Below are 10,929 nucleotides of genomic sequence, written 5' to 3'. Positions count from 1 at the left end.
CAGTTGCAGTTATTGTTGTTGTTGCTTGTGTTGCCTTTTCGCGCCCGTTGTTGCTGTTGTTGGTGCGGTTGTTGCCATTGTTGTTGATTGTGGCATTTTGATTGATTTCTTTTGACTTTTGGCAGCAGTCGCAAATATTTGGTAATCCTACAATCCACACAGACTACAAGACGCCTCATCAGCAATTTTAATGCATACGTTAGTATTTAACACCTTGGAATTGGCAATTGCATCGGCCGTTGACTATTTTTGGTATTTTAATGCTAGCTTAGTCAAACTTTCTACAAGACTTGAAATAAAAAAAATATTTGCCATGGCTTCATCTGCACCCGTATGTCTGCGTGTGTGGTTTTTGTTTGTGTGTGTGTGTGTAAGCGTATGCGAGTGTGAATGAGCATTTTTAAAAAGTTGTTCAAGTAAATTGACCATAAACTTGATTTCTGTGCACATTCGACGACAATTTGTCAAAAATTCTGGCAGGCTTTTACAGCTCGAGTATTAAGGTCAACGTCGGTATTTAATTGAACACCTGGACGACCACGACGATGACGCGGTGGCCATGCCAACCAGGGCGGTCAACGTCTGACAGTGAGTCATACGATTGGTAGCAAGGTAAAGACAAACCTTTTGCAATTCTCGTATTGCACAGCATTAATAAATACCTGCATGATTTTGTATGCAAAATAACATAAAAAAAGTATTCTATTTACATATGTATAATCAAAAACTGGTATAACTCCTACACAATAATGGTCCATTTTTATATAACATAATATTTCTACATTTTCTTTTTGTCAACTTCAAGGGAACACCATTTGCTTTAAGGCAGGTGTTAGTCAGTTTCGCGCCTTAGTTCCGTTGTTGTGCTTGTTGCCTAGATTTAGCATAATTCTGAGCTTTTTTTGTGGTTGAGTCTCAATTCTGTGATTGAAATGACTCTTGGTGCAGTTCGTCGTGATGTTGTGGTGATTTTCTGACAGTCAATTTGCATTTGGTTTTATATTACATGCCACATACAACACAACAAGTTACAAGTTGTCCAGCCACACTTCGACGTAGAATCTCAGTAGCTCAACTATAAACACGATCAGCGCTAGGAGTAATCCAGCACCACAGCAACGCCAGGCAAACTGTAAGTCCTTCAGACGTAGAATTCGCCACTGGTCGCTTTGGCTGTAATCCTTGAGGCACATACGACCTGCAGTTACCATGTCATTGAAACCATGCGTCAACCAATGAAACATTAGGCCTGACTGTCGTGCCCTCATCGCGAATAAATTCACAGCTTCCCTATAGATGGATTCCTCGGACACCAGAATACTGTGGGGAGTGTTTCCGGATAGGCACAGATCAGAGTAGCGAAAAAGCGGCTTCTGAAAGTAATGCTGCTGAGTCTCAATAACATGCCATTTCGTCTTTGGAATGATGTAGGCCCAACTGGTATTAAAACTGTTTCGTAACTGGAACACCTCGCTTACATTGTCTGTCAGCCTAAAAGCCGCCGCATACCTGGCCTGAAAGCTCTTTTCTATGTTACTGAATTCTGGTCGGAAGGCAAAGATGTGTAAGTCCGACTCAAGCAATGCACCAAAGCTGTTAATGGGCATTTGCAAAGGACGCGATATCAATAATGCAAGCAACTGAGCTTCGCAAGCACATAACACCAGTAGAGCTAGTAGTTTGGGAAATGTACTTAGACGATCCCGACAGTATCGTATCCAGATCGGGAAATGCCGTCCTCCTATCCTGCACGACAGCCCATAGCAGCCAAAAACAACCAGCAACAGTGCGAGAGCTTTAATTTCCAGGACGCATTTAAATAAAGCTTGTATCTCAATGGGACGTTCCCAAGGCAGTAAGATGCACAAACTTCCATAGACTATCGGAAATGAATATTGGTAATACCTATAATAAATTGATTGGTCAATCTATCTTTGACATTAATTAAAATTCAAATTCGGATAACTTGTCATTTGGGGTCTTATAACTATGCACTACAATTTGGAAAATATAATAAAATATTTAAATTAAGTGCAAGTTAAGAAATATAGATTTTTTTCTTATAATTTCAATGAATGTATCCACCTACCTATTCGAAGGCTGGGGATTCGCAGGAAACAGGCCGAAATCTACGCTGCCGTTTCTTGTAAATTCTAGCATATACAATTCCTCCGTCCTCGTGTTTGTCTTTTTCCATGTCCGATACGAAACACTTAGCCCCGCTTCAAGAGTTTTGGCAAAGGACTCAATGAAATGCCACATGGATCCCGTGAAACGCGAATTTCCTTGTGCATCGCGATACATGATCGAATTTGGCTCAGACAAATCTAGCATGACGCGGAGAGCATAGCCCCAAAATGTTTTATCTGGTTAGGATACAGCTCATCATCTCGGGTTAGGCCCGAACTGGTAAAGATTCGCTTAAGCAATCTAAAGTGTGGAAATGCCTTAAAGCTGTATAGAGTGAAGGGATGAGTCGTATGTTGAAAATACAGAGCAACATTGAGCATGCTGCTCTGCTTGCAAAATGAAAGAATCTGAGTGGCCAAAGTATCCATTTTAAAGTTGAGTATACCATTGTTGCTACTGTTGTTTGCCAGCTCAATGAGCACAGGTACGTTCCTTAAATGATTAAGAATAGCCGGTAATGTCATCAGTTCATTAATATTGAAGCTGCCAGATAGACAGGCAAAAACAAAGAGTTCGCTGTTCTGGTGCTCTCTCAGTGAATAGTATGGTGTTTGACTGTGCCAAGCCCACTGTGGCTGGTTGGTCAAATTATGTTGCTGCAACCACTGCCAGTTGCATTCCAGCCCACTTGGATTATAATAGAAAATGCTTCTTGCTTTGACGACTTGCATTACCAACGCGTACAGTTGGTAAAGTCCAAAGTCAAAATTCTTAAAATCATTATTAATCCACATAACGAAGTCCACCTTCCATAAACTTTAACTGAAAGAAGAGAAGATATGTATTTAGTTCATAATTGCCTTGGAATAAATCTTCTATAAACTTTATCTGCAAGAAGAGAAGAAAAATTCAGTTCATAATTGCCTTGGATATTAAACAAAAAAAAAATAAAAGTGGTTATACATCTATTTATGAATTGCTTATATATGTTAATGCATACAAGATAAATTTTATTCGCTGGTCAGAAAGATAGATAGAAAGAAAACTTCTACCTAACCAATTATATACTGGCCTTATGGTAACCCTTAAGGAAAACTTCAGATAAAGATTCGATTTAAAAACATATTTAACTTGAATGCCGCATGCCAAAGTTCATCCGGCGTTCTTTATGAGTGTAATAAAACTTTATGAGCGTTTCAACTGATCCTTCGTGACAGCGACAACACCCGCTCATGCCTTTGGGCCAAGCAAGAAAAGAGAAAGTTATGCGACCCCTACTCAAAAAAGATGGAGATAATTTAAAAGTCTGCAAACAACATTTACCTTAATTCGTGTATTTTTTTAACGACCTTCGACGCAGCGATAATTTCTTGCAAGTTATGATCGTCAGGCCAGCAAAATAGTGTCAGCACTCATCAGTGACACCTATTGCACGATTACGTTTCCAAATTGTCTCACATGTCGTGCGGATAGAAGTTCGGCTGGGGCTACCATAGCTCCTTCAATGTATCCACAGGCAGCCCACGGTCACGGTCACATAATTTATGAATCGTGTTGTGAGAAATTTGTCAACAAATCGTGGCGCCATAAATTGTTTTTCCAATTTCTTTTCTGTGATACTTGTATGGCAATTGTCTGACGCAAGATCAAACCATAGAAATGTATGGGTTCGTTCAATATTCTAAGGATATGAGCACAAGCGTGTAATCGTTTATTATTTCAATTGATTTTTGAGACAATGATATATCTCTATTTTAATGTCAAACATTATAAAAGACGGCTTTATACATGTATATTATTGAGATGATTTTTAATACAAGTTCAATCATTTAAAATGTTGAATATACTTGAATGTTTAGTAAATTGATATCCATTGACCATATTGAATTGGATTAATATGAACAAATATTACATAATATTACGTGGTTAATCAGCTATTGTGAAAATAAATTATAAAATATAAACAAATAGTTGATTGATACAAATGCTCATTAGTTGGGAAATATGTTGGCAGAGTAGGTTCTAACAATGTTTCAGGTGTTTGCTCTGCTGCAAAAATCGTGCTTACAAATTTGTACGACTACTACTACGTCTATTGCAGGCGTACAGTTCTCCGATTTATGCTAATGAAATGAGCCCAAACAGACAGACTGCCTACCAAAGGGTAATGTAGCTTAACATCAAATCTCTTCAACGGGGACTAGGCCAATATTGGTTAGCTGAAGTTAGGGTGACTGTTGCCAGAGTTTTTACATAATTTGGTTGTTTTCTTGTGGTTTCCTTGAATGTACCTCATTTCTGAGGCTGAAATGAGTCTTCGTGCCGTTCGTCGTGCCTCTGCGGTGGCTTTTTGGCAGGCGATTTGCATTTTTTTTTATTTGTCAGAATTACAAAAAAACAACAACGAAATATTCACTTACTAAAAACGCCACCAGTCAACAGTCTGTTCGAATGCGCGACTAACTCCAACAGGACAAAGGTAACTGAATAAAATAATTTCATCAAACTTCTCACTATTTATGGATTACACTTGTATACTATCGCTCAATATCGCTCGTCAGAGTAAACAAATTTAATTGTACTTAAATGGTCACAAGGGTAGACTGCCACTAAGCGCCAGGCCAGCAGTAATAACAATTACCAGTGCCTTCTCCAGCGCTAAATTCTCCTTAATGTTTCGTATAGCAGAACTCTTCAGTGGGCCAGAAGTTTGTGGTTTTTAATGGGGCTGCTTAAATTGTGGCGTCAGCATTTTTAAGGGCTGACTTGCAAAACTCTATGGACTCAATTAATATGGAATTGTAAAACATTGTCCACAACAATTAGATAAACAACTCGCCAGCGTCGGAGTATGAAAGCAAAAGTTTTGGCTTGTACAAATGTTGTGTGGACCTGACCTGTCGCTAGACTGGTCCAAAACAGTTACCGTCGCAGTTGTTGGCTGCTCACTTGGCCGGCTGGGCTGGCACAAAACAAGCGTGTCGACAATGGTCAAATGTGCAGGCCAAAGTGAAGATGCAACTGGGATCGTAGACCCCAAGCCACGACCACGAGACACTTGCATACAATGAATTGTTTGTCTTCGCTTTGTGCTCTCCCATAGACACACACACAAAGGTATACAAAAACACAAACACATATAAAGAGACACCCACATGCTTTGTGTGCACTTGCCATGGGTCGGGCTTAAGCTATGCCACTGTGCAAGACAGGCAGCAATGTCTATGTCCGTGTCATCATCATCATCATCATCGTTGTCGTTGTCGTTGTCGTGGTTGTAGTCTCTTCGGGTGCAGCGTCCGTCAGTCTCGTTGTCTGACTGGCACTTGTTTTATCGTCATTTTACAAGCATTTTTCATAAATTACAGTTTATTGTTGTTTGATAAACGGCCAACGGTGGGCGCTACTTGTATTTGTATTTTGTGTGTCCAGCAACGACACGCAAATAAAACTCAAATAAGAAATTATAGTAGTTTTTATTGTATGAACGTCAGCATCGTTGGCGTCGTCTACAGCCGCTTGCTTCACTTGCTTGATAAGTTAAGCGTTGACATCTTTATGTGCGTGTGTGGGCACTAAACAAGCACACAAACCCAGCGCCATCATCATCATCATCATTATCAGTATATGCCAGTTGGCATAGCTGACCACAATCGAAAAAGGAGCCAACATAAAAAGCAAATAAACAAATCCGTGTATAATTTTTAGCTTCCTCGAGTTGTGCGTTGATGCCAATTAAAAAGGCATGGTGCTCTCTTTAACGATCACGAAAACTTTTGTACATGATGCTGTAAATGTAACGCACTCACTCGAATCGTTACCATTATCCATTAAAGTTAATAGAAATGTAAAACACATAAGGGAATAAAAATAAATATTAAACAGCTTTAGTGAATGATTTAAACACATAATTTAAGGCTCTATAAATATCGGTGATAATACATCACTTTTCTCAATAATAGCCTACAACTTATAATAGATACTTTATCTAATTCTTATCAATGAATACAACTTTTAAAATAAATAACAATTTAAATGTTCGTTACTTTAAAGTTTATAAAAATAAAACGTATCTAAGCAACGCACCCTCACATAAGGCTTCGCACTGGCGCCAAATGGTAAACAAATCCGAACTTGCCCAGTTTTGTGATTTACAATTTATGGAGTGGCCCCTCAGGGCGACGGCGTGCAAATTACCAGTGTAAAAATGCATGAAGCGAGTGAGTTTCGAGTATGCGGCAACATTTGCATAATTTAATGGTCGCAAATTCCACTTAAACAACTTAATTAGATTTGAAAAAGTAAAAAGGCTTATTTGAATGCACTTAAATAAACAATATCGAAAATGGAGAGCATGTCCCTTCGGGCGGCTGCTGATTTATTGGATCGACGTTTACCAATCGCGCCATTTCGGTAACTGAGACTGAGTGCTTTAACTTTAAACTAGCAAAATGAGCGAATGACGTATCTGGTCAGGCAATAAACTGGGATACTGGCAAACTGGCGGCCAAATGCAACGCCCGCCGTTTAATTTAACTGCCGACTGTTGCAGGCTAAAACGCGTTCGTCTTTAATGGTCGCTAATCTAGTTAACAGTATTTCAATTATAGACGATTTTGTGCAACTGATAATAAATGCGATAAAACATATTTGTGGCTAGCGCCAATGTTTTGTTGCCGAGCCCGATGCCAGTCGGCGATTACATCAGAGTCAACGGCAAACTCAACGACAACCACGACGGCGATGGCGACGGCGACAACATCGGGCTGTCGGGCGTATTGCGGTTGCAAATGTCAAAATAATTTGCTTTTAGCCTGGGCTTGTTATCTCCGTTTATTGGCTGCAGGCGTTAATTGATTTAGTAGCCTTCTAGTTGCAAACAAATCGTTGAAGAAAAACATTATTAATGCTCCGATTGGGGCTGATATCATTAGAGGGCCGCCCTTTCATTATCAGATCTATAATTGGTATTTCTGCTAGTCAATTTCAGAGTAATTTCTCAATTCAATAAATAACAATAAAATTGCGTATTGAGAAATCGCCACATTATGACGCCTCAGGGTGGCAATGTGCTGCAAACTGTCTTTTCTTTTGTTTTTGCAACAAATAAAATTAATGAGATCAGAGCTGAACGCGGACAGGCAAAAGAAAAATAGGGGCAAAAAACCGCTGCACCGCTAACCCACTTCAAGTGGCTTGCAAATGTCAGTAAGGCAAGTTTTGATAAATGTGCCAACCGGTGACGTTTCTATGCCAAACGAAAATGAAAATGTTTATGTAGCCCCTCCCGAAAGGTTGCCGTCGCCGTTGCCGTCACCATAGCCGTTTTTGCTGCAGTCACAGCCACAGTCACATCATAATGATGCCCTCAATCCGTGCCAGTCAGCGGCAAAGACGGCCGCCGTCCTTAGCCAAGTCGTGCGCCGTCAACAAGGAATATGTCAGAGGCTGAGGCTGAGACCTCAACTCGAGTCTGTTCGGTGGCTCGACGTGTGCCTGCTTAGCAAACATTGTTGGCTGTTCCCCGCCACTTTTTGACGAGAAGTCAAAATGTTGCAAATGTGTTGCTGCTTTACATTTTGTTTTTCCTCTGCTGCTTTCCGACGTGACAGCTTTGGGCCATCAAATTGCAAACTAATGTTGAAAATTCCGCTCTAACTTGATTGTACAAAAGCGAAACCAAAGCCAAAGCCAAATCCAAATCGCACATGTCAGCGCCTGCGGTGCTTCTGCTGCGCCAAGTTTCACAACTGTACCCCAGAACTCGGCATTAATGGACCGTCGACTAGTAGTCAATAAAATTATAAATGTCCCTCGTTAAATTGAACTATTTTCGCATTTTCTGTTTTTAAAAAGGAGCTGTGGAGGACTCCCCGCAGTGCATCAGTGATTTGACTCGGTATCAGTTGCGTCTTGTATAATGGATCACATTTAAAACTAATTAGAATATTATGTTGAGTGCTGTGTGATTTCATGCAATTGCAATTAAATTAATTGCTAATGGCTGGCTCTATTCAGCCCAAAATTGCACAACCGGCTCATTTGCTGTTGTTTTTATTGCAGGCAATTTAATGAATACGTTGATTTATAGGGTATTCTGTCCGAAGCAGGAACTGAAATAAATAAAATGAATCTATCGATTTATTGGTTTGATTTTAAGTCAACTGTCTTAAAGGATATGTATTGTCAGTCTTCTTAATATATTTAAAGCGATGTTATTAATCCTTGCCGAATAAACAATGCCACGAGATATTCGATATTTGTTGCTTCGGGGAACTGGAACACAAGAAAAAATTAGTTTAGATTAAATTTATAAAAGAGAAATTTAATTTTGCTATAAGAAAAACTAAACTAAAAGTGGTTGCTCCTTGTGGTTAGTACATGATTAGTGCCGCATGACCGCAATGTTTGTTTTAGGCCAGCTCATGATGCCCAACATGATGACAAGCGGCTGAAATGTATATGCCATGTACGATTACGAGTACAAGTACTTTCAAGCACTATCTTTGCTATGCAACTTACGTATCTTTGAGTCGCCCGTTTAAATAACATAACCAGGAAGTCTATGACAATTATAAATCATCTTTGCCTTGGCAAATTTACAGCTGTCATGATGAGCACTTCACTTGCCAACTTCAGACAGCAATAAACAGTTGCTCATTACACAAACACCCACCCAAAAATGGGGTATGGGTAAGTCAAGCGTTAAGCTAAATGTGCACCAGCTCAGCACCTCAGCAGCAAAGTAAACACGAACACCAACATGATCATGAACACCAATACGAATAGCAACAACAACAACAACAACACCAACACCAACATCAACAGCAACAGCAACGGAGCCACAGACTCCGTGCAGGGCGTTACAAGTGCTATTTGCTTTGGGCAGAGGAAGCTAACTGGATTTAATTCCTGGACGCAAACATAAAACACAAAATAAAGATTTGTGCCCGCCCCCCGCAAACCGCTGTCAAATTTTTGGACATGCAGCAGCAAAGGTTCGTAGATTAGAAAAGCGTGTGCTTGTAATTTCTTTCGCTCAACTATTTTCACATGTTGCAGCGTCATAAAGCCTAGGTCCAGGTCGTCGTGTCGACTCGCTATTCATGTTGCTGTAGTAGTTGCTGTTTTTGTGGATGCTGCGTCTATTAAAATGCTATTTTGACTGGAGTAGTTTAGTTGAACAACGCGGCAGCATCGTCATCGCTTCGAGTGCGACTGCTGAAAAGCATTTTTATGTTCTCGTGGCGTCAAGTGCCGCTGCCGTCATGCACCGAGCAGTAAAGCGGTAGAAATTTTGCGCACCATACGGCCAAAACCCAAACAAGAACAATGTTGATGATAATAGTAACAACAACAGTCAACAGTCTACAAACAACTGCAACAGCAAAAGCAAGAACAACAAATCCAACTGGCAGACAACTGCGCGGCGTGCAAATAATGCAATTTGTGCAATGCGCCTGCGCAAACGTGGGAGTCAAAACTGTGTTGTCGGAGTCAGAGTTTGCGCCGCCATGGGGCTCACTCACACCGAGACTCTGACTCTGACTCTGGCTCAGACTAAGACTGCTGCTCATTTTAGTAGCTTCCCCACTGCGCAAGCAAGTCGCAGCTCCTAACTACTGTCAGTCAGTTAGTCGTCGACGCTGCCGCAGTTGCTGTCTTTGCCGCTGTGTGGCCGCTGTTGATTGCATTTTTGCGACTGCGACTGCGGCAGCATCACCAACTGCGGATGCGGATGCCACTGCCACAAAACAAATAAGTGCATTTAGTGTTTAACAAATGTTCGCTTTTGCGCTGATGGCGCTGTTGATAAGCGCGAGCAAAATGAATTAACAGCAATAAGCCAGAGACAACGATGACGCTGATGATGACAATCGCTGATTCTGGTTTGGCACTGGTGATTAACCTACTGCCCAGCTCTAGTCGACAGTTGTTTAAGACATTCGCATTCATTTTTCTAATTAACAGAATTTTAGAATAGATTGTTAAACAATAATGACGCATTTAGACATCATAATTAGCATAAACATTAATAATTTATCACATAGCGAAACAGATCACATTAGGCATATTCTGCTTTGGGACTTTTGTTTCTAGATAAATTAAATGCCATTATCGAATTAAGTATATATATTTTTATTATTTAGTTTAATTTCATGTCAACATATCCATCAAAAGATTTGATTGGCTGCAATGAGAATCGTTAAGGGAATTAGGAACAACATGCGGATCCTGGCAGCAATTCAAATTGAAGGCTCAGCTTGATATCGAGTTACAGGTACATTTTAATGGGTTAATGACAGTGCCAGTTTTGCCATGTTTACCCGCCGGGAGACAGCAATTGAGGTGCATTGTGAACGACGGCCATAAAACCAAAAATATTGCAACGCCCACGTCAGCTCAAAATTTCACCTAGTAAACCCAAACACATTTGAAAAGTTGCAGCAACTGGACTGTCGACAGTCGACAGCCAAGTGGATGTGGAGCAAGATCCGCTTGCCCAGTCCAACTTGCAGTTAGAGCCGCTGCCGCTGGCAGATAAATGTGCAGCATGCGGCTACATCGCGCGGGTGTTTTAACCACAGTGAGTTTCATTTAAATTAAATTAGAGCCGCCAACTCTCTAACTGTAACAATGAGTGATGTACGCACTAAAAGCTGACAGGCAAATGGCCAATGGTCAATGGAATCTTCGCAATGGCAATGCGTGGGCATAAATTAGCCGGGCCACAGCAATTGCTATTGCCATTGCCATTGCCAATGTCCTCGTTAAAGCAGCCAGCTTGCTCTGTCAGGC

At 40.6% G+C, this 10,929-nt stretch overlaps 1 protein-coding gene across 1 annotated transcript; it reads right to left on the bottom strand.

The window, feature by feature from the left end:
- Window positions 1-1,028: 1,028 nt before the first annotated feature.
- LOC6567505 lies at window positions 1,029-9,707 on the bottom strand. Its single transcript, XM_043215233.1, has 3 exons — window positions 9,660-9,707; window positions 5,286-5,455; window positions 1,029-1,593 (listed from the first exon to the last, which is right to left on the bottom strand). The coding sequence occupies exons 1-3, from the start codon at window positions 9,705-9,707 to the stop codon at window positions 1,029-1,031; spliced, it is 783 nt and encodes a 260-aa protein (XP_043071168.1).
- Window positions 9,708-10,929: the final 1,222 nt, after the last annotated feature.

The sequence above is a fragment of the Drosophila grimshawi genome, unplaced genomic scaffold, assembly GCF_018153295.1.
Source record: "Drosophila grimshawi isolate 15287-2541.00 unplaced genomic scaffold, ASM1815329v1 contig_311, whole genome shotgun sequence".
NCBI classification, from domain to species: Eukaryota; Metazoa; Arthropoda; class Insecta; order Diptera; family Drosophilidae; genus Drosophila; species Drosophila grimshawi.
The sequence above is the reverse complement of the archived record's forward strand: the minus strand, read 5'-3'. Positions and strand labels throughout refer to the sequence as shown.